Source organism: Corylus avellana, chromosome 4 (genome assembly GCF_965113065.1).
Source record: "Corylus avellana chromosome 4, dhCorAvel1.hap1.2, whole genome shotgun sequence".
NCBI lineage: Eukaryota > Viridiplantae > Streptophyta > Magnoliopsida > Fagales > Betulaceae > Corylus > Corylus avellana.
The window spans coordinates 35,589,950-35,614,241 of record NC_142493.1 but is presented as its reverse complement, the minus strand read 5'-3'; the positions used below and the strand labels follow the sequence as shown (position 1 = coordinate 35,614,241).

Below are 24,292 nucleotides of genomic sequence, written 5' to 3'. Positions count from 1 at the left end.
TATGTGACTCATTTTCGATTGACATAATATTTTATATATTATGTGACTAAAGAGGATTTTCTCTATTTCAAATAAATTAGATATTCAAATAAATTAGATAATATCTAGTTAATTATAGTGAAGATATGTTTTTATCTATTTATTTTGAGAAAACAAAAATATCTCTACCATATAATTAACTGAATATTATCAAGTTCATTTAAAAATAAGAAGATGTTAACTCATTTCAATTGTTTTGAATTGCCAAGTTTGAATTTAATTGACCTAAGTTTGATCAGTTGCGTTCGTCTGCTGCCGCTGTCATCTCTCCTCAATGGAACGTGCCACGTCAACCAGCTATTAAATTTCAAAATTGACACCAAAGTTTGACCGCTTTCTTTCTTTCTGTTTTATTTTTTTGTTTTATTTTATTCCCTTTCTCCACACCTCTTCGTCTTCTTCTTTTCTCGCTTTCCTCCCATTACTGGTTCTTGACTGACCTGATGACCGACCATCTAAGAATAAGATGGGTCGAAAACAGAGAACCCCATAGCTGTCTTTTCTGAAATGATCCAGATTTTTCAGGCCACTTTCTTTCTTTCTATCTATAATTCCCTTTCCCCACTGATGTTCTTTGTTTTGGACCATCTGATTCTTTAAACTCCATCACCAGGGGTTGAAATTTATTGTCCCAATAACAAATATAACTTCGATTTTATCATATTATCGAAGTTTTATAGGAGTCACGTGGTTAGCATTCCATGCCAAAATTGCAAGAATAACGAGAAGATCACATCATAAAATATATGGTTTAAGCAAAATTACTTACTAAAAAAAAAAAAAAAAAGTGAGCAAAATCATTTTCAAATGAAGTTGACAGACATGCTTCATAGCATGTCAAATTTTGGTCCTCAGATCCGGGGACAAGTAGCAACGGCAAGAAAATTTGTGGGGGAGAAAAGAAGAAGATGAAGAAGCTTGGTTGGCCCTCAGATCCGGCGACAAGTAGCAAGAGCAAGGGGGGGGGGGGGGGGGGGAGTGAGAGAAGAAGAAGAAGAAGATGCAGAAGTGTGGGAAGAAGAAAGAAAGAAAGAAAGAAAGCGTCAAACTTGCGTAAATTTTGAAATTTGATAGCAGGTTAACGTGGCACATTCCTGACCTTGCATTTCAAAATTGCTGACCGGCAATTTTTTAGGTATTGCCGTGGATCTTGATCTTGATCCGAAATGGAAATGGAGAGGAGGATATTGTCCAATTATTTGCTTTGCTCTTCACATCGCTGTCAAAGTTGAAAGAAGTGGCCATTTCACTATCTCACCGCAATAACCGAAGTCTCAGTCACTGCGCATGGGCCACGATAGGCTCAATGACCACGTGTCTTCCCAATAAGGTGAGATTGACTTCGTTCTCGAACTCACGCACGCGCACACAGTACAGACACAAATCTGGTAATTTCACATCGAAGTTCCTTCTCTCACAGCCTACCAGTGATGGATTCAAACCACAGGATGGAGCTCCTTAACATCGGAATCCAGAGGGTCATAGAGGAGAAGAAGATCAAAGATGCCTCCGGTGATACCCTCATGCTCATGGACGACAACGTCGATGACCAGCTTCTCCTCTCGGGATTGCTCTCTCAGGTCACTTCCATTCTCTTCTTAAATTCTCTTGCAAAATAATAGGATATTGAATTAATATGACCCAATAATTTATAAACATCAAAAGCATTATATCGATCAGTATAATATGTTCTTCATCGCCTACAAACTTTGTGTTCATTTGTCTTGATCGATCCCTCATCCCTTGGGCAAAAAAAAAAAAAAAAATCTGACTCCGCTACTGTTCATTCATGCATCTCCAATACCCTCCTTGCTGTACCATTGGATTTATGTTTCTTTCATAGGATTTCAGTTTGTTCATGGGCCAGTTTCGGTGCCACAGAGGACTCTGCTTTTACCAATGTGTGTGTGTGTGTGTGTGTGTGTGTATATATATATATATATATATATAGAGAGAGAGAGAGAGAGAGAGAGAGAGAGAGAGAGAGTTTTCTTAGTAATACTCATGCTTGCAATAGATTTAGCAATAGCATTGCGAGTACAGTTTCAAAATTCCGAAAGATACAACAAAGTTATGTGTAACTTTGCTTCTATAAACAGTTGGAATCGTTGAAAGGAGATGGCCTGATTGAGGAACCTGAAGGTTCAACTGAGATAGAGGAGGTGTCTTCTGGAGAAGTTGATAATGTGGAGACGAAGATGGAGAATGCTGGTGAGGTCGATGGTGGCAGCAACGTCGGCATTGGTACAGAAGAGATAGTGAAAGAGCTTAAGAAGGTGAAGAAGCAGAATTTTGTAACTCACTGCCTTCTTTCTGTCATGATTGTGCTCATTCTTGCTTGGCAAGTATCTGAGGTCTCCCTAATATGGAAACTTAAAGATGGGTTAAGCCACCCATTTAGGTCCTTCGGAGGTGTGTTCTCACGGATTCTGAAACCTGGCTCCGATACAAATGGTCAAGATGCAGAAAAACAGTTCTCCGCTGCCAAACAACGCCTTACTGAAGCAGCTGCTGCTCTCCCCGCTGCCAAACAACGCCTTACTGAAGCAGCTGCTGCTCTCCCATCTGTCATAATTCCAGAAATCCCCCTTGGGGATTTGCCGGATTTGGTTTTGGACGATGAACATCAATGAAAAGTGTTTGTTTGATACGAAGCCAAGAGAGAAATGTATGGTCTTGAATACAGTATTGCTTGGTTTAATCTGCAATCGTTGTACAAAGCTTCCTTCCTCTAAATTCATTTATTGAGATGTTTGAAAGACAAGATTGTAATATATCTTGCCCGTAGTGTAAACGTTTGAAGTTCTCTTGGAGGCTTCATTGAAGACCTATGAAGCCATGCCTAAGGGGTGACCTGTCATTTCAAATTTAAAGTTAATATATCTATTTGATGTCACATTATTTAATTTTTTTTTAAAAAAAGAATAATATGCAGAGAGTTAAATACACAATTCTTTCATTAATACTATTATTCCTAGAGCCCGACTGTTCTTGAAGTTGAATCTAGGAAGACAAATTCTTATAAGAACTTTTTATCAACAACCGATCGAGCCTTTTTTTTTTTTTTTTTTTGTCTTAGCCGTAAATTGTTAATAACTGAAAAGAGTAATGCTAGGAAATTTCCTTTAGAAAAAATTGAGGGGACGTGTTCTCCCCCTCTCCACACATTTAAAAGAAATTTCTTTTCATCCTCTTATGCATGAATAGATTTTCCCCACTGTGTGAGGCGTACAAGAAGCATACAAGTCTTCTGTACAAGGATTCTGTAATGGATTTTTCTTATTTCCCTACTGTGTGGGGGCGAACAAGAAGCAGACAAGTCTTTTGTACAAGGATTCTGTAATGGATTTTTCTTATTTTGCATTTTGCTGAGCATGGTATAATTTGCATCTTTTGTTTTTTTATTGAATATGAACTTCTATTTGACCCATTTCCGATAATTCCCTTTTTCCCCTCCCCACGTTGAATAGAAAATATATATATATTGGCAAATAGTAAACAACCATATGAGCAGATGCAAATTACCTACCACTTCAAGACATTTCAACATTAGAAGGTATTAAATTGCCCACAATTTAGGTCCGTAATTCGTGGTTGCACATCAAGTTCAAGTCGTGTCGAAATATAGTATAAAATTATATAAGTTAATCTCTAACCCGATCTATTTAATTAAACAGGTCAAATCTCTTAAATTCAACCTATTAATTTTGTGTCACGATCCATATCTCTGACTCTTCCAAGACTAAGACTACATTTTACTTTCGGAGATGTAAACTAAAATGAAATAAAAAGTCTTCAAATTTTTAATATACCCAATTCATTCAAACAGTTACCCAGAAAGGTATCTTTCATTCAAACAATCACACCCAAGAAATCTCTGAAATATGGGACAGAAAAGCATAATGAAACGTTGAAAACAAATATCCAAAGAACAACCCACTTTCCATGCGATATGCCGGGAACTAAACAGTGATAAGCAAACAAGTTCTAACCCAGGACGTTTTGGCCATGTATTCGCGCCATTTGTTGAATTTGCGTGGGTTAATCTTGTCTTCATGCATAATTCAATCGGAATATGTCATTCAACACGTAAAAGCTTCCTTGTGGTGTTGGCATCAGATGGAACATCTGAGTGCATAAAGCATGACAAGAAATTTTTGTTAGAAAAAAGAAAAGCAAAAATAAATAACAATTTCTCTTATTGGTAATTTACACACGCATTCAAATGGGGGGGTTCAAGACCTCATCCTCCAACCCGAAGAAGGTGCCATCAGAGCTAAAGCTCACTAGAACAAGAATAAACTAATAACATTTTGATCAATTTCTCAACACTATATCCAAGGATAAAACTACATGTAAAGATACGGCACATATAAATTTACTTCAAAGGGAAGATAGATCGGGGTAGGTTTTACATTTATTCAAGCACAAAAGCACCATGCAACTTTTCAAGCAATGCCAAGTATGAAATGCTTGCATGGCTAACAATTAAACAGGGGGTCATGTCCTTGTCACCTAACCACATCAAAATTATAGTAGGCCTGCTTGATGCAGACTAGCATTAGTTACCTGAAATATGTTGGACTAGGAGTCAGAGATTCAAGTGCAATGATTGCTATTAAAGAACTGAGCCTTAATAAATAGTGAAAAACATTTAAGGAACCAACAAGTTTAATAAACAACTCGAAACATTTCCTAAAAAAGCTTCTACTAAAGCTGTCCTCATAATCTTGAACTTGAGGTTCTAAATATAAATGCATGCATAACAAATACCATAAAGCACTGGAAGAATAATCGAGTTGGACAATAAGAGCTCAGCATGCACGTAATATAAATGGTTCAACACTGTCTATAGCAGTTGGTCTGAAGTTGGACTTTTCTTGTGAATGTTCTGATGTCTAAAAAAAAAATTGATGTTAATTCATGCAAGGCTTATTTTTTACAATTAGTGGGGGGCACATCATTCCAAAATCTCGAATGAAAGGCTATGTTAGTCTGCTTCTTTCTCATTATAGGGAGGAAAAAGATTTACAAATTCAAGTTTCACGGACAAAATTACAAATTGCTGTCAGTAAGAAGGGAGACCAGCGCCTTATGAAAATGATAAAGAATTCATTGAAAAGAAAATCCACTACGTCGTGTTCCTTTGAATCTCAGATATATTGTTAGCATTAGTAATTCAGTTCTGAATACCACCACGGCAACAAATTGAGGGAGATATTGAAATGGTACACCTAAAGGAAGTGAAACGTACTGCTATTAAGCAAAATATGCACCAAAAAATGTTAACCAACGTGACAGACAAAAAAAAAAAAGAAATAATGCAAATAAGTACCAATGTCATAAAAACGATATCAATATATTCATCAAGCCATGCCACAAAACACTTGCAGTTGAGTATATACATGTATAAAGTATAAAAATGCTGTCCCATATTAGAAAGATGTAACTCGTATGAGTAGGTAATCTAACATAGTTAGGTCCAAACTCATAGATTTAAGTTTTTAGATTAAGTAATATCCTAACAAGTTATATCTCCTCACCGTGTTGTTCTCGCTAACAAGTGTTATCAAAACCAATAATGGTGCACGGTATGATGGATGATAGTGGTGCCTTTTACAATTGGAGCTAGGATAATTTGTATGCATAGATAGTGGGTCCTTTTTGCGGATGGAGTAGGAGCAAAGGTTCATGGCACAGATAAAGCCTATATGACTTACACAAGTGATCCTAGAGACAGGTTCGAGGAAGAGTATAGCAATGTATTAGTAAACTCGCACAGGGAGATTGTTAGGTATTATCAAAAGGTTAAGTTCCATGTTAGGAAGATGTCATAAGTATATCCAAAATGTTACATTATGAATCCTACTAAAAGACTAGGTGTCGATCTCCTAACACTTGATCAAACAGAAAATATTGATTAGAAACACTGCAAGGATATAAAAGGTTCTTTTTAAACAAAAGTGTAGATCTGCCAGAAACAACGATAACTGAATTCTTAGAGAAAGCCGCAAACTCCAAATTCCAAGCAAAATCAATTTCAAGTAGATCTAAACCTCGCAAGCCAAAACCTTATAATCCTACATAGATACACGTAATACACACAAACATAATCAACAACTATTTGAAATTAAATTCTCCAACTATCTCGAGCCGATTAGCATCGGATCAATCGGAACGCACCTCGAAACCCTAAAAGGATTACAAATAGAGATCAAGACGCGGAGATCGAATGCGAAGAAGTGAAAGAGAGATAAAGAGTGTGGTTACCTGGCTGAACTTGAGAGCGTGCTGTTCGCCGGCGAGCTGGAGGTTGCCGCTGACGAAGACGAGCATGCCGCCGGCAGGTCCGGAGGGCTGGCAATCGACGGTGGTTATGCTGTGCTGGCACTGCTGGAAGGGGAGGCTAGTGAGCTTCGCGACGATGTTCTGCGACCCTTGGATCTTCTGGCCCTCGAAGGTCAGCATCGACTCGTCCTGGTACAGGATCCCCAGGCCCGCTCGATTCGCATCGAACGCCGAGTAGTAGTGCTCCACGAATGCTCTCGACAACTGGTCTGGATCCATCTCCGCCGCACCCGATCACTGCCCTCTCCACCGCTCAATGACTCACGCAATAGAGAGAGAGAGAGAGAGAGAGAGGGGAGAGGAAGTTTGGGAAAAAAATATTGAGGAGCGTTTACTGTACGCTTGTATTTATAATTTATGGAATTTATACCGTATCTCGCTTTTTTCTTTCTTAAATGAGAGCGTGTCTGAGGTGTTATTCCAGTTAATACAGGCTCCTACGGTCCTACCCCTTTCACATGTATTAATCAATTTCCAACATATTAATGTGAATATTTGTTTTATATTCATATATTGTGCGAGTTGCCTTTTTCCTGTTGTTAAAAAATTACAAAAAGTCTTGGTTGATTATATTCCGTAACTATTTAACCCTTTTTAAATCCTCATCACAATCACGTGCTAGGTTTGGTTCATATTAACCCTGCCCATTTAGTTAAATGGGTCATATTTTTCAACCGTATTCCACTAGTTTTATGTTGAGTTTGTAACGAATTCACGAGTTATATAAACAATTGTTGGTCATAAATGTTATAGGTTAGATTTAAGTATTATCGAGATATAGATATAAGATTATATAGCTCAATCCTAACTTCAACCAATTTAATTAAGGGAAATGCTTGGTGTTCTTCTAGTGTTTTTCTTGTATTCTCCCAACTGTGATGTGACTTTTAAAATTACCAATAAATTAAAAGTCAATAATGACAGTCTCAAATTTAACGGTAATTGTAAAAGCCACATCACAGTTGGGAGAACATTAGGAGAACATTAGAAGAACACCTAGCATTTTCCTTTAATTAAATATGTCAAATTTTTGAATTACAACTTCTTAATTTCGTGTTAGGTTTGTATTGAGTTCGTGATTCGTGTCAAAAATTGACCGTTCTACTTCAAAGTAATTATATAAAATGCAATTATGTGCACAATTTGTGGTATCACTAATTGAAATTGCTATTAATTTGAAAACTAATAGATACTCTTGTGATTACATATATAAATTAGTACAATACTCTATATAAAATAATCCCTTGATGTAAGTGATTACCACATGTTATTTTAATGAGAGTATGCTTGGTGTCATCCTTAACACTATTTCTTGCAAGTGCAATTGATGCCAAAGTTCCCGCAACTACAATGCCATTAAAAACCTTTTTTTGGGCACACCAACATGATTGGTGTCATCCTCATCACTGACTTCATATGTAATTTGCAAGCAACATCCGTGCGCGGATTTTGGATGAAGTCAACCCCAAACTCAAATTCAGTTAAATTGCAATTTCGCTGTGATTTTGTGAAGATTATAGAAATTGAGGTAAGTAGAGATTCTTTTTATTTTTCTTTTTAGCTGTGAATCCATACAATTCTATCAATGGGCCAAGCCATCAGTGGTTCTTCTGACATTCCGACCCTAAATTAAAGAAGACGATTCACTCCTATAAAAAATAACGCATGACTTTCTTAAATGAATGAAAATTTTAAAGTCTAAGGCGTCATTAGAGATGTTGGAATTGTGTGGTGTAATTTGAATGATTTTGGTCATTCATCCAAAAAAAGGAAATAAGTTATATCAATAAAAAAGAAATTAAATAAAAAAATTAATGGGTAGTAAGATGGTTGACCACCCTTGAAGGAATAACCAATCACTCCCTCACTTTTTTTGATAGTGAAAATTGACGTGATCACACACTCACAAATGGGTCAAGTCTTCAGAGAAGGACTCTAAGGGCTTGGAGTCACCCCTAAGTCATTGAGGGTGGTTACACCAGCTTATAATGACTCAAGGAGTGGATAACAATCATCTTTTAAAATCCTAAGAGATTGTGCAACAATCCTTAAAAGTTCGAGAGTAGCTGACCACTTTCTCAAATAGTAAAATGACGGTCAATAACTCTTCCAATCACCTCAAGGGTTGGTTATAACACTTCTTTACTTTTTTTTTCCTTTTTTAATTTAATGTAAAGGAAGATGCGGCTAAATTCAACCAATTTTCTATAAACAAACCGCATAAATCTTTGGAATTGTAGCTCCTGCAATTCCTTGGACCTCGTTGTTGAGAGAACCGAATATAAGAGTTAATTGGAGGAGAAGAATGGGTTGGTGAAAGAGAGAGAGAGAGAGAGAGAGAAATGAATAAAGAAAGAATGAGTTGGTGCCTAGTGTAAAGTGTGGCATAACACTGTTCACAAATATATCAAAAATGCATTTTGCATTTTGTTTGCATAATCGAATAGAGGCTTTTTTTCTTTTTTTTTTTTGTGAATTGGTTATCTGTTTTAGTTAAGAGAAATGCTACACATACTTTTAAATTCACACGTATACTAAAAAATCATTATTAAGTTTTAAATGAATTACTATTGAATTCTGAATCAAATGGTGATCTTTAGTGCCACATCAATGAATGTATATTTGAAAATATAAGTAACATTTCTCTTTAGCTAAAATGAAAAAATAACTAAGCGATAGCTCAATTGGTTGGGATCACGCCTGATGAAGCGGGGGTCTTTAATTCGAATTCTCATTTTCCCTCTTATGCAGACATGTCAAAAAAAAAAAAAGGAGGAGAAGAAGAAAAAGAAGAAAAAAATAACTAAGCCATTTAGAGTGCTCAAAGTACTTAAGTGCAATTTCAATCCCACAATACTACCACTACAAACTCAAAGGTAAAATTGGTAAAAACAGTCAACATGGTCTTCCAAACAAGAATAAGAAATTTTTTGGGATTGTGTGTTAAGAAGCTTAAAAAGTTTTTTTTTTTTTCCTCTTTTTCTTTTTCTTTTTTCTTTTTTCTAATTGAATAAGGAAGAAAGAATTATAAGGGAGGTTCTTTCTCATTTCTGATCCGAATGGAAGATAGAATAGGAGATACCGTGGGAATGCTTCAAAAAACAAGATTGGAAGCGGCCTATTTAACTAAAGCATGTGCACGAAAGTTGGCACATCGAGAAACTTTCAAAACATTCCAACTTTGAAAAGAAGAAATAACTAAACTAATATTAAAAATACAATTAGCAAAAGTACAATAAGAGAATAAAAACGGGTTGTTTATAGCCAAAATAACTAGAAGGGCATCACCTTCCAACATAAGCTTATCACAACCTGAGGAGACTGCCAACCAAGCAGCCAACAAAGCTGCAGAAGCTTTCCCTTGCAGAACATCAGAGGAATTAAGTTTCTGAGTGGCAGCACCTATAATGTTGCCCATATCATCATTAATCACTGCTGTCACAACCGCAAAATTCCCCTTCACTGCAACATCAAAATTGCTTTTTACATAACCTACAATCGGAGGCACCCATAGAGTGGGAAGATCAAGCTCACGCCATGCCATGCAGTAATATGGTAATTATGACTGCTTGAAACCTGAACAATAGCTTGACTGGAAGAAGGTTGAAGGCCATCATGGACAAGCAAGTTCCTAGTGAATAAAAAATGGTTCAAAGCAAAAATAGGCCCATTCAGTAAAAAACTAAAAAAAAAAATCTACTTTTTTGATATAATTAAAACTATAAAACACAGATAAAAAACGTCGACAGCAGGGTTCGAACCTGCGCGGGCGAAGCCCAACAGATTTCAAGTCTGTCTCCTTAACCACTCGGACATATCGACGTTGGTGTCAGGTATCCGTCCATCAAATATATATCCTTTATTATATGTACATTCACGACTGCATACGATCGAGGCATGACTGGATAATTTTTATCCTAGTACATGTTTATCTTTTACCGGAGTGGATAGCGGGATAGTTGCTTAAACCACTCATTTTGATGGCTGTTTCATGGATATCTGTAGTCCTCATCCCTTTGGAGTGCGTAACAATATCCAACAGAAAGCGTTCAAAATGTCACATTTTGAAAATTATTAAAGAAGCCAGAAGTGCAAATATATGTAAATTGCAATCAAGATTGCTGCTACAATGTTACAACTTTTTTTTATTTGATAAGGGGTAAAGGGTTATATGGAAAGGGTCTTTCTTACTTTTGAAGAGAATGGAAGAAAGTATAAGAGACCAATTGAGAATGCTTCCAAACATAAAGTAGAAAGCGGCTAAGTTAACTAAATAGCCTTTCTAGCTCTGAGAAGAAAGCAGATTAAAGTAAAGTGTTACGTGAATACATAATGGGGATAGAATTTAGGTTCTGAAGGGACCTACACCTTAAATTTTAAGAGAACTTAAACTTTTTAGATTTTGAGGAAACCTAAAAAAACCTTTTCAAACTCAAGGTTTTAGATTAATTTTCTGATCCTTTCATTAATGAGCTTGATGTCTTTAAATAGACAATTACAATGCATAGTAACATAAAAGACTAATTAGAATAAACTACTGATAATACTTATCCCTAATATTTAAATTATACTAACTAATACTTATCTCTAATACTATATAGATAACATATTATCCTAAGGTATTTTAAATCTAAAATACCTCTATTATTATACCCCTAACATAAAGATACAAAATCATGCTAGAAAAATTTCAATTTGTAAAGAGGCTGGGACGGTGGATGGCAATGATGATGGTAAGAACATCCACTTCAACAATAAGAGAATTGCACCCACGAGAAGCTGCAAGATGAGCAGTTAGCAGTGTAGCAAGGGCTTTACCAATAGAAGCATCATCAGCAGCAGTAAGGCGAAGATGTCTGATAGCAGCTTCAGTTATATTACCATCCGAGTCACTAAAAACAGCATCTGCCACAGCAAAATTTGAGTCACTTGCTGTCGAGGCTTAACAGAGATCAAGTTTGTTAATTAATCATGTTACATTGAATTTGAATCCCTGCTGAAGTTCGGGGTGTTAAATCAATTTCCACAATGATACAGTCTGTAAAGAAAACTCTCCTTTCATGTGTTTCTGCTAGAACAATTGAAGAATAAAGAGAGGAACAACAACTTGTAACCCATTAGTGAGGCAAATGGGCTGAAAATGATAGAAGGATTTCAGTACAAAGAAAAGCTCGACACCCAGAACATTCCATTGTAGCTCGTATCTAATATCGACTACATATGTTTACATTTATCCAGAGAACGATCATAATAAGCTTGTGGTTCAAAGAAATGTACACAAATGAGGCAAGAATTGTGATATTACTCAATTTTGATACAGCGTCGTGGTTACATGAATTCTCAGTTGAACAAACTTTTTGCATTGTTAGAACCACAAAAATTACAAAGAAAAGGGTGCTATGTAAGTACACATCAACCAGCTTTATTGAAGCCGTAATATACACAACGCATTCTCCGGTTGCTGAGAAGCTATACGTCGTTCCTTCAACTGAATCATTCACTATAATACAAACACTGACATTGGAGAAAGAGATCATTTCAAGAATTGCAAATTTGTTATTGAATGGGGAGAGGATGCAACCCCAGAGCTTCTATGATACATCAAAGTCCAGGGATTTTTCTCGGTCATTTTCGAGTGGTATCTCTGAAATTGAGATCCTCTTAGAGAACCTTTACCTGCAGATAACTCTCGAACAACCGACCCGCAACAAAAAGGCTTGGAAATGAGAGGAACTTTACACATGGAAAAATGAACTGTCTTCTATATCTGGTCCAAAAGAAAACCAACAAAAACTCAACCCCAGCCAATCAAGCATGGCTTCTATATACACTCTGCAACAAAAAGGCAGATGTCTTCCTGGATACAACAAGCACAAGCAACAAGTCAACAGAATAGCAATTAGACTATAATAATTTTATGTTTAAGAAAAAAGGATAAAGAAACACATGTAGTTTGATGCAGAGCCTTTGGCATCACTACAAATGCATTAACTCTCTATAGAACAAGAAAACTGGCATTCTTCAAGAGGAAGAACTATAAAATCACAAATCATATATTGGTTCAAGAGAACTTACTCTTAGGAGGAACTCTGAACCCATTTAAGCTTTCCTAAGCATCCACGAGAACAGCTAGTCATGCTTTTGTCAGCAGCAAGCCTTTGAAATAGAAATCATCACTATATATTCCCATTTGAAGCTGATTGGAAAAAGAGAGAAACCTCCCGATAAAGTTGTTGAGCTTCAAATGGTTTTGAAACATATCCATCCATTCCACATTTTAGGGATTGCTCATGTGTAGCCTGGATTACATCTGCCGTCATGGCCAAAATCGGCACATGCAAGTTTGAAATGTTTTGCGGCGCTTCCACAGATACTTCTCCATGCTGAATAAGATTATTGAAACTGTGTTCCATGTCCCTAATTCTTCTTGTAGCTTCAAACCTGCGAGGATGAGAGACAAAATGGTTCTCAGATCTAGTAGTACATCAACCAATCATGTCTATAAATTAGTAAAAATTAAACTAAATTATCAACCGAGAGAGCAAAATATGAAGCGTTAAGAGAGTTATTATTAATAAGAACGATAACAAATTTGACACAAACGACTCCCATCACATAGAAGGCAGCCTACAATTATCTAAATGGTCGACTTGCCAACTAGTAGTACAGATTCTAGCCTCACATCAATAGAATGATATTCTATTTATTTATTATCTTATAAAAAAGCCTTTAATCCCCAGCCACAAGTACTTGAGAAACTTTGTAAGCAATCAAGCATCACATACCCATCTATTTCTGGCATTTGGATATCCATGAAACAGGCATCAAAACGGTGAGGTGGTTTAAGCAGTGAGATAGCCTTTTTCCCACTGTCTGCACAGACCACTTCAGCTCCATACTTTTTCAAAGCACCAGCAGCTACTCTGAGATTCACAAGATTGTCATCTACAATAAGAATTTTTCTCCCAAGAAGAAGATTGCGAAGAGAAAAACCGGGGAGCTCCCCATTGCGGGGATTGCCCTTGTTCCCAACACCCATGGCTCGCTGCAATGAGGCAGAAAGCATGCTTGCTCTCAGGGGCTTCATGATGACAGGTGGAGTATAATCACCTGGAGTTGCATCACTTATTCTGGATGAACCAATAGGATTAGCTAGAAGGAACAACTTGGGAGGTATCCTACTATCACTTTTCTTGACAGACTCCTGATCCCAAACCTCCTGTTCAACAAGGACCATATCGATAACAGTGTTGCCACTGCTTATGTTAGCAAAACCTTGATTCAAATCAGGAACTACTTCAACACGAATTCCAAGCCGTTGGATATGATATCTTGACACCTTGGCCCGGACAGGTCTGGGATCTACAACCAATGCTCTCATGCCTTGAAATTCGGAGGATGTAGACTTGGATTGGTTGTTGATTGGTAGGTTTTTATAATCATTTGGATGGGGGCTGCCATTGGTAAAGACAGCAGTAAACGTAAAGGTGGAACCAATCTTTGGTATGCTCACAAAACCAATCTCCCCCTTCATAAGGCCAACTAAACATTTGCTTATGCTTAGGCCAATACCTGTGCCCCCATGTGTTCGGGAGATGGATGGACCCACCTGCATAAAAGGGGTGAAAACACGAGATTGTGCTTCTATAGGGATTCCTACTCCTGTATCCTCAACAGATACAATCAGGTTGATAAGGTCAGAGGAAGGTGATGAGAGGGGACAAGTGGATCCCTCTTGACTGAATGTCCTAAATCCTTCCCAGCTACGCTGTCTATCTGCAACAGGAAATCCGCTTAAGGTGCTTTTTGATAATGATTCTGTCTCAACTTCTATTGACCCGATCACCTCCTCAACAAGATGAACAGTGACAAATATGTGTCCCTTCTCAGTGAACTGCAATATAATTAAATTATCAGAAGCTACCTACGCAAAGAACAAGCAAGACAGCTTAATTTTAATTTTCATTAAAAGAAGTTCCTTTCAATTCCTAAAATTTTATAATGATACCATTATGCCTATAGCACAATTTAAAACATGACGGTTTCCAAAACAAGTTAAAAATTAAATCCATTTAATTTCATCATTCGACTCCTTCTCCACCAGATGGGGAAGACGCTTTAACTCGCAAGGCAAAATATTTAAATATCAAAACCAAATTTGCTTCGCATAAGGCAATGACTGAATAGATTCTCATGATTGATCATATTTCACCCTTTTTCAACTATACTCAACAAAATTTTCAAACCTACTGTGTACTTACTTTGATAGAATTACCCATAAGATTGGTAATGATTTGGCGAAACCTTCCAGCATCACCAATTAGCATCTCGGGAACCCGATCTGAGATATAAACTGCCAGCTGCTCTTCCCCACAAGTTTAGTCATGTAAATCCCATCAATTAAGTTATTAGACAGTGAAATTTAGAGCAGAGAATAGAATGTAATGAGTGACAATGCAAAACTAGAAACACTTGCTACCTCTACTCCTTTTCCCGGGGTCTTTCCAGAAAAGAGTGACAGAACATCATCCAAAATTGCTCGCAGATCAAACTGCACAGCCTCAAGCTCAAGCCTACCAGATTCAATCTTTGCCTGGTCTAAAACCTCATTTATGAGTGAGACTAGAGCTTTTCCACTGTCCTGTGCAGTTCTGACATAATCTTGTTGAGTCACATCTAGATCTGTGTCCATGAGCATATCCAACATTCCTGAAAAAATAACAGAATTTCAGCGGTATGGCTCAAAAAGCTCTATCTTGAGCATTGGTAAATATAGATTTCAAATACTCACCAAGAACACCATTCATTGGGGTTCTGATCTCATGGGAGACAGTAGCGAGGAACTACAGAGGGTTGAAATTAAATTAGGGCCACATGCGCATGATAAAAGCAGCCTAAACATAGTGTAATTAAGTAATTAAAGACATAAAGTACCTGGGACTTGGCAACATCAGCAGCCTCCGCTTGTTTTTTGAGCTCCGTCATCTTCTGGCAATCATCCTCCACTTTGGCAATTCGATTCACAGTTGCATGAAATATATATCCAACAAGTAATGCAATCACGAGGATGCCAATTGATGTTGTTATTGCTAACCATGGCCATGGTGGTTTTTGTTTGAATCTGTAAAGAATAAACTTAGTTCTGCATCCACTTCAATTCTTCAATTCCTAAATTTCTTATTGATACAATTACACTGAAGATAAAGGAGACTTTGGTCATTTGGGAACCAGTAACAGGACAGTCACATCAACTTATTCGAGATTGGCTAGTCAACTTATTGTAACCCCTTTTTTTTCTTTTCTTTTTTTTTTTCTTTTTTCATTTTTCATTTTTTAAATGATGTAACCCCTTGATCTGACTCTGTTATTGGTTACAAACTAACCAAAGAGGCCTACATGACCCAGAAGCTGAACCCAGAATAATCAGCATAGAGAAGAATTTATTGATTACCTGCAACGCATCTCATGCTTCCTGAAGGGATCTCCAAAATTAAGGGCACTAACATGCTGCAAACCATCATCTAATACATTTGAACCATACATGCTGATTGGATGATTAGTAGTATCATACACATTCACGAGGATGGTCTGTTTACTAGCAAGCTGTTGAAGCAACTTCTCCACAAGTGACTCAATATCGAAGACTCCACCAAGATACCTGCTTGGCAGCAGTGGGAATGGTGAAAAGGTTACTTAATAGTTTTTTTATTTTTTATTTATTTTATATGCTCTAGTTTAGATGCAAGCCTCCCATTAATGTCACCACTTCAAAGCCCTTTTGGTACCACCCACGAACAAGAGCAATCCATTTTACACCACATGGCATCTTAATGTTCCCAGAATGAGTTCAGTTTTTACCATAAATTTAAGTATAATTAAGGCATCTGTCCCTTTCCTTCCATTTTAATATTACAGGCTTCACTGCCCTAATGAGATGTTCCTAATCAACTTTGCATTTATCCGAGAAAATATACCCATCAGTGGCTTGAATCCTCTCATTTGGGGTAGCATTTGAGGGGAGATCCGTCTTGTAGACAGCAAATGTCAATATAACTCCAAGACGGTTTGTTTTCAGCAGCCTGAAAGGAGCAGTTAGAACCCCCTTCCCCGATGCTCTTGCACTCAACACATTTTCGCGATCTTCCTGTTGGTACATAATAGATTGAAATTTGTCAACTGAGGATTACACATGAAATAAAAAACTTCCAATAAAGCCGTGGTACAGTGTCAGAATGTTAAGACCTAGAAGAAGATCTTTCTGAGTCATAACCACATTATGTTTTAATTGAAAATGGTCAATCATTCAATGTGCCAATCACCAACAGACAAATGAATCACACAACAATATGCAGAAGATGAAGAAGAAACTTGCCTTCCCCGACAGCATATCCAGTGAAACCACATGAGAAATGGTATCCTGTGCAAAGATGACAGGAGCATATTCTTCCTGAATTGGTGATGGCTCTAAGGCTTCTGGGGCATAGTCATCCTCATGAACTGGGTTTTGTTCCAGGGTATCCATCCTCTTAATAGTCCAGCCTTGTTGCTTCTCGAATTGTTCCCTTTCAGAGTGGAGCACCCTTACAGCATATGCCACACCACTTGTAAGGGGCCTCTCAAAAGCAGTTCTTTCCGTATACCTCGCAAAAGTCCTCTATAAGTAGTGAAAGTTAGATTGTTTTGTTGAGCAAATACTAGTGATCATATGCAAAAGAAACCCAGATCTGGTTTTAGATCAAGTTAAATTGACCAAATTAACATATGGAACTGAGACCCCATATAGATTCACCATATTTAACACCTCGAAACTAATCCACCATATGAATAAAATGAATCCCATGACGCAGTTATGCAATGAAAATGAAATGAAAAGCTAAATGATTAAGAAATGCAAATTGATCCAAATAAAGGAGGTTATTAGACAAATAGCTCAAGCATGTTTGTGAATTAAGACATGCCTCATAATTAACATTCTTGACCGAAAACAACGGAAAAAACAAGGATAATAGCAAAGCAATTAAGAACTTATACTGGAGAGTTATGGACTCCGCCAGATTTTAGTATCCTAAATAGCTCAAATATGAAAGGAGATAAACGTACCTGATCAATAGCAGATGGGTTCTTGCCATGGTGAAAGATTGAGATCATAATGGACATGGCTTGAATATGATTCATACTCACATTAAACTGATCCTGCAACATCCTAGCCCTCTCATCACACATACTTGCAAGGCTCTCTTTCCTCTTCTCAGTAGCTTGTGAGCTCATGTACCAGAGGATCCACAGAGACACTATGGTCCAACCAAATACCCATGTAATCAAAAGTTTCCTCCACCATTCCTTTGGGACGCTCTTGGACCCAAAATACTGGGAGTAGTTATGTTGGATCTTACAACTGTTGCCTGAGATCTTCTCCCAACATCTGAGCCACATCTTGCCACTATTACTGAGCAAACCAGTTTTGCTGTCCATAATTCCACTATTAATGAACCAGTTCATGGAAATTACAGACACAATCCAGTAACATAGCATCAAAAGCAGATGCCCCACCTTTAGACCAAACCCAACTACGTTAAGCAAACTCATCAACAACAGTAACCAACACAAGTTAACAAGAAACAGTAACAATATGAAGTGAGTTTGACTTCTTGCTACTTCCAGCGAGAGAGGGAGAGAGGACTGTCAAATCCAAGGAAACTGTCTAGTTAAACCCAACATCGAACAAAACATTTCAAACTTGGAAGAAGTAGAGGAAGAAGAAGAAATGAAGAAGAACGAAGCTCACCCACCTCCTGACCTCCAATTTCACTAAAAACAAGTAGATTGAAAAGGATGTGTGGAAGTGGGAAGATGCTATCTTATCCACCCAAATAGCTTCAAATTGGGAATGCAAGAGAAAGCCCAAGCTTAAGGGAGATAAGAATTTCACATACCCGAAAGAAGGAATCAAAGAATCCCCAAGATTCTAAATTTCTAATCCCACACAAATTGATTTTATCCTGTTAACTACCAACCAAAACCCAGGACAAGAATTGGCAAGCTAGCCAGCAAGATTCGAAATTTAGCTAACCAAATCAGCAAAACCAGACCAACCCCAACAAGGAATCCGACAGGAAATCTAGCTTACGGGGTCCTTAACTTCCTGAAATCACACAATAAGGAATTTAAGCATGTGACTAGTGTTGGAGCTCGACTCTTTGAGTGAACCAACCTGAATAGACCTATGCACAGAAGCACCAAAGAAAGGACCAAAAATGGTGGTAGAAGAAGCAGCGGTAGAAGACAAAGACGCTGAGCAGAGTGAATTCATGGACGTTAAGGAAAAAGAATCTATGAAAAAAAGATGAGAAGAATATGGTGGTAGAAATGTCTGCTAGCATAAGGCCATTATCTCTATCCACATAGTCCATACCATCCAATCCCACACAAAATTTTTATTTTAAAGTAGAACAATTATTTTGACATTTAATAATGTTTTTAATAAACAGATAGTATAAAAACCATATAATATAAAAATTATAAGGGCATAAAAGGTATTCTCCCACTTGGAAGAAATCACTGCTTTTTCCAACTTTCCTTTGTGTTCACATCCCTTATCCATCCAATCCCAGTAGACAACTTCTACACGCTAAGCCCTTTAACTCTATGTGTTTGTATGGGCTGTACTTTTGTATGACAATATTGCCCTTTGCATGGAAACAGAATTTCACTTTACTGCCTCAAGGGCATTAGATGCCCCCCCCGGTACTTTTCCCTAATTGCCATTTGCCATTTGCCATGAGTTTTGACAGACCAAGAGTCAAAAGAGTAGGTAAAGAGCTATGGCAGGCACCCATGATTAGAACCCCTCAAGGTGTTATTATCTTTTTACTGTTTTGGAATCTAAATCAAGTCACGGACAGCTCCGAATTCATCGAAACCTCCTGAAAAACACATTTTCTAGCCTAAAGTTTGGTGGGTTAGGAGCTAGGCCAAATTACTTAAAGCAATTTTGTAGTTTACTAGGTCGGTGAGTTTTAAGACTACAGATTAAACTTGTCGTAATGTTGAGATCTAGTTACAGTTAAATACAAGAATGGTGGCTCTATTAGTAAAGGGATTGCACGCTGCTAATCAGAAGTGAGAATTTGTAAGAGAATAAAAGGGTTAGAAAATTAGTCAGGGTAGATTCAACAAAATCACTATGATGCTCAAGTCAATTTAGTGAGGATATGAGAAAATTTTGGCGGAATAATAGAAAAGTAAATTATGCTTACCCTTTCTTTCTTTTTATCTTTTTTTTTTGCTTTTATTAATTAATTAATTAATTAGGCTTAGCTGAGCTAGGGCCCTTTTGTTCTATTTATAAGCTATTGTCACATGTCTTACTTTTTAAAGTTTAAGGAATCTTTGTCAATAATTTGTTACTTACGCGGAGATTCTTCAGTTAGAGAAGCACACGACATGAGCAAATCGTTGGCTGAACTAGTAGAGTGGTGGATCGATTGTTTGGACGTTACATTTGGGTGAGAGTGCAACTGGATTCTTATGATTGTTTGGGCCTTCTCGACCTCTTTAGGCCCTTCAGCTATGGGTTGTCGGGGATTTTGGCAATATCAGTGAGTGACTTATTAGGAGTTTGCCATTAATTAGATTTTCTAATTCTATTTTTTAAAATTTTATTTTTTTCTCAAAACAGAAGTATTAACAATCCTTCAAATATAAAATACGACCGGAAATACAATAAATAAATTTTACCTTTACATAGGATCAAAATACTTTTTTAATCTAAAAAAAAAAAAAAACAAACAGAACTAAACATCATGTATTTTTCTTTATAATGATATTGACATCTCATCTGATTTATGAGTTGAAAGTAAAAGCCCCACCAATGATAAAATAACTTTATATAGTACAAAATGTAGTTGGAACCAACCCCCCAAACCTATGGCAAATAGGTTGGGAACCTTTATGGCTTTTGTTTAGCGTATAGGAAGCAACAAGAAGAATTGGTAGGACAAGGAAGTAGGTATGGCTGTAAATTATGTTGGAGTGGGGGGCAAGATGGTCATTAGGAGAAGAGTAACAGGGAAAAGTGGTTGCAGGACAATACATGACATAAGAGTAATTTGGGAATAAAGCAGTGGCAAAGGTATAAGGGGCACTTTAATCAAGGCTTGTCACGAAGTGATTAGGCCATCACTACCCACCTCTTTTTGGTGTCCTCGGGGTCTAGGGAGCTCTTTCTGACAGCGACGTCCCACGTCAGCGCACCGGTTCTCTGGCACGGACCAATCAAGTTGTCCAACGTGTAATGCCAATAATGGCTTTGCCGTTACACGTGTACGACGAGGGCTCTTTCTGCTCTGCTTGGACGTTGTCGCCTGTCGGCTCTGTACGCTTGCCTGATGAACTAATGAAGTCCTGCTTCATTAAAATATTGCTCGTTGAAGTTGCCCACATTTGGGTTGTTTTTGGTTCTCATGCACGATGCGGCTCAACTGGGGACACCAATATTGCTTTTTGCAAGAAATGCTATATACTCTCATTCTCTCTTTTAAAAACATATTTGTTAAAGTAGTATTCAAATTTATCCTTAAATTTAAAATTTATTATTATTAAATTTAAAATCTAATACTAGTTTTTAATATTACATCAAAAAATGCGCACGCGAGAACGTATGAGGGAGAGAGAGTATGTCTCTTGCTTTCATAGATCCAAATTTTTTAGTGAATTTAGGCAAGGCAAACTTTCTATTTTTATCGTGATAGGGTGCAATGAGATCTGTAGTATGTGTTCAATCACCAATTTTCTTATAAGCTTAAACTAATATAAATATGTCAATTTAATTATAACCATATTTAACAGCACAATTATGACCATATTTAAGCCACTTAATCGAGTAGTAGCCTTTGGCTTAGTTCGGTTGCAGGGAAAGAGAGAAGCCTCGAACAGAATGAGCCAGTGTTATCACTAGTTCTTCAATCGTTAGATAATTATGGACTGTTTTTTTTTTTTTTTTTTTTTTTGTGATAACCACGCATAGATAACACTAAATCACGAAATATAATTTCCAAAACCTTTTAAATATAAGTTAGTTCGAACGAAATTAATGAAGCCTATTTTAAGCTTTCTTGGAGCAGCTGAATGGACCTATAGTCACTCAGTACATAGGAAGCCATGAACTGGAATTTGAAGTATAAAATATGGGCATATAAACAATAATAGAAAAGTTCATATGGAAAGACATGCGGGCTTTATTTTGCTTAAAAGTAATGTTACTCTATTTATATTTTATTAGATTGATGTGAGAATACTCATCGGGTCTTTAAATGTTTACTTCCATTTTACTTGAGCTAATGTGGTAATACCAATTAACCATTAGATCAATCCTTATTATAAAAATAATTCAAAATCTAATAAATACTATCATATTATTCCAATAAAATAAGAATATAAATATGATATATAACATGCATTACTTTTCACTTAGACATCTGGTCGAACTATAGAACATCTATCCATCTAAATAGGATAAAATCGAATTGCATCCTTTCTTACATGATCTAACTTTGCACATAAACATGCAATAAGCAGCTCTCGCACCCAATTCCCATCGATCCCTTTTTTAACACGTATTGCAAGTGTATATATTTTCATGATGTTTCTTCCTATCGACAAACTCTGCCACTTTGGGACACCATTTATGGTCATTCAAAATATTTCAAGACAAGAAAGAACATCCACGTACGTAATTATTAAGAGTGATTTATTACCCTATGAAGTTGCAGTAATAAAAGTTATGAATTATGAGAATATAAATACATGTACAAATGCAAACACACATTTAATTACAAAAATACAATAATTTATCAGTTGTTTTGCTTAGAACTTATACTTTTAACTCCGTCAAGAATTAATTGGAAACAAATAAATAAGAAAACTTAGTCAAGAAAAAACAAATTAGTCCCCTGACGGCTGATCCTTGATTGTGTTGAGAAATAGTCTCATATTGCCTGTAGATAAGATCTTGGGCATGTTTATAAGGAATGAACAACCCTCTCTTATTAAACAAGTTTTATGATATGAGTTAGGTCTACGAATTTTCTTCATGGTATCAAAGTTTACCACAAGGCGAATGTGGTTCACACTACTTACCTCGTAACAAAGATCATAAAAAATACTGACCTGCACGTGAGGGAGGAACCGGAGGGTGTTGAGAAATAGTCTCACGTTGCCTGTGGACAAGATCTTGAGCATGTTTATAAGGAATAGGCAACCATCTCTTATTGAACCGATTTTATAAAATAAGTTAGGCCCACAAATTTTCTTCAAATTGAACGGCCCTAGCCCTAGATATATGCTTGTGCTGCTAGGGCAGTTTGTTTGGAGTGCTTGAGCGCCCTAGAAATGCATCACACTAATTATATAAGTATTATTATTATTATTTTGTAATATATAAGTATTAATTCAAACCAGACAACGTACGTAACATGTGGAAGTAATTTACTCTGAGAATGTTACCTTTTTGGAGGCGTTAGTTAAATAATATTGCATTATTGCTAAAACCCTACCAAGTCTAAAAATAAATGATCCATGCTCGAGTAGCCATTAATGAGAAACATGGAGTATTGCTCTGGATCCCCCAATCAGGCATTGTTGCCGAGCTTACATGTCATATGCTTGCTATTGCCGAAGGATCACCTCATTCTTGGGCACTGGGCTCCACATGATCACGATAATTAATTAAGCTGTAGCCTGTGGGTCTTGATAATATGGTATATATGATATGCCATTGGTTAGGAAAACCATAGCAATCCATGCTCCTACACTCCTCTAGAGGCAGATTTATAACTCTACATCTTAACTTATTTATTGCTTCAAGTGAATAATTCATTAAAGGTCATCATCGATCCGTACAGCAAAACAAAGAAAAAAAGAAAAGAGATCGAGATAGAGATAGCTTTCAATAATAATAAAAATTCTGCCTCAATAATAATTAAAACATAAAATACTTAAAACTATTTTTTATCTTTATGTTATATTATTTAAAAAAAAAAAACCCACATTTTAAAAAATATTATCAAACGAGCCATTATTTGTCACCTGTCTTGTAAGACACTATTTTTTAAGTGCAGAAAGTTGTCATTTGATGAAGGGCTTGCGTCAATGAGAATTTCATGGCATTTACAGTCATAGGCATGTTTAAAAGATCGTGGTAATAAGGGAGTTTGAAGATGAAGAACATATGAAACAAATCTTGTGCCCTTAACCAACCAACTGTGCTTGGGACCTTTTCTTTTCTTTTCTCCCTTGATCTTCCAAGAATCCGCAAACCAGCTGTAATAACTTTTTTTTTTTTTTTTTTGAAAGAATAATAACTTCCTTAGTAGTTCAGTGAAAGTTGTAACTTATAATATATCGGAACTAGCGACCATGTATTCCCTCCCCCCCCCCCCCCCCCCCCCCCCCCTTTTTTTTTTGTTTAAATACCTCTATAACTCTTTAAAAATTAAATTTTACCCTCCCAGACTATTAATTTTTTTAGTTTTCTCCCTCAAATTTTAAATGCTAGTACCACCCTGGGTATAATTAATATTTGTTTTGTCACCCATAACATAATTATATGGTATGTATTCCCTAGTTGAGCTATTTTTTAAACAAGTTGACATTATTAAAGAGTTTTGAAAACGTTCAATTAATACCATAGATTAATACATGCAGTGAAATTCTCCCAATAAAATTGTCATGACTTTCCAAAAAGTGATTAATTTTAAAGTCCTATTGTGGAAAATGGGAAGTGTAAGCTGTTGTCCTACATAAACAAATATATATATATATATATATATATATATATATATATATATATATTGACAATTACATCTTTGCAAACTAAAGTAAGGCTTTGAGCAGGTTAGTCTAGTTG

General features: G+C 36.6%; 3 protein-coding genes and 1 non-coding gene across 5 annotated transcripts; 1 reads left to right on the top strand and 3 right to left on the bottom strand.

Moving 5' to 3' along the window:
• Positions 1-1,213: 1,213 nt before the first annotated feature.
• LOC132177496 (uncharacterized) lies at positions 1,214-2,935 on the top strand. Its single transcript, XM_059589843.2, has 3 exons — positions 1,214-1,369; positions 1,460-1,619; positions 2,139-2,935. Exons 2-3 carry the CDS (start codon positions 1,470-1,472, stop codon positions 2,670-2,672), a joined length of 684 nt encoding a protein of 227 aa, XP_059445826.1. The 5' UTR covers positions 1,214-1,369; positions 1,460-1,469; the 3' UTR covers positions 2,673-2,935.
• A 920-nt stretch (positions 2,936-3,855) lies between these two features.
• LOC132177495 (nuclear transport factor 2B) lies at positions 3,856-6,719 on the bottom strand. Of its 2 annotated transcripts, none has more exons than XM_059589841.2 (2): positions 6,310-6,715; positions 3,856-4,167 (listed from the first exon to the last, which is right to left on the bottom strand). In XM_059589841.2, exons 1-2 carry the CDS (start codon positions 6,604-6,606, stop codon positions 4,093-4,095), a joined length of 372 nt encoding a protein of 123 aa, XP_059445824.1. In that variant the 5' UTR covers positions 6,607-6,715; the 3' UTR covers positions 3,856-4,092. The 2 variants fall into 2 exon arrangements, with proteins under 2 accessions (XP_059445824.1, XP_059445825.1); XM_059589842.2 differs by lacking the exon at positions 3,856-4,167 and adding an exon at positions 5,976-6,231 and having other exon boundaries at positions 6,310-6,719.
• Positions 6,720-10,127: 3,408 nt separating this feature from the next.
• Positions 10,128-10,209, bottom strand: TRNAS-UGA (transfer RNA serine (anticodon UGA)). Its single transcript has one exon. It is a non-coding gene; the product is annotated as a tRNA-Ser (tRNA).
• Positions 10,210-11,669: 1,460 nt separating this feature from the next.
• HK3 (histidine kinase 3) lies at positions 11,670-18,808 on the bottom strand. Its single transcript, XM_059592508.2, is given in 12 exon segments — positions 11,670-12,244; positions 12,463-12,572; positions 12,575-12,828; positions 13,173-14,281; positions 14,649-14,747; positions 14,867-15,096; positions 15,179-15,230; positions 15,322-15,508; positions 15,839-16,045; positions 16,362-16,531; positions 16,760-17,041; positions 17,488-18,808. Coding segments are annotated over 11 exon segments (3,117 nt in total). The 5' UTR covers positions 17,974-18,808; the 3' UTR covers positions 11,670-12,244; positions 12,463-12,531.
• Between the last annotated feature and the right edge of the window lie 5,484 nt (positions 18,809-24,292).

Bases quoted from the DNA above. Each gene is read 5' to 3' on its own strand.
- LOC132177496 (XM_059589843.2), top strand. From the start codon at position 1,470: ATGGATTCAAACCACAGGATGGAGCTCCTTAACATCGGAATCCAGAGG. The intron at 1,620-2,138 runs GTCACTTCCATT...TTCTATAAACAG, and splicing joins TCTCGGGATTGCTCTCTCAG to TTGGAATCGTTGAAAGGAGA.
- LOC132177495 (XM_059589841.2), bottom strand. From the start codon at position 6,606: ATGGATCCAGACCAGTTGTCGAGAGCATTCGTGGAGCACTACTACTCG. The intron at 4,168-6,309 runs GTAACCACACTC...TTATGCACTCAG, and splicing joins ACGCTCTCAAGTTCAGCCAG to ATGTTCCATCTGATGCCAAC.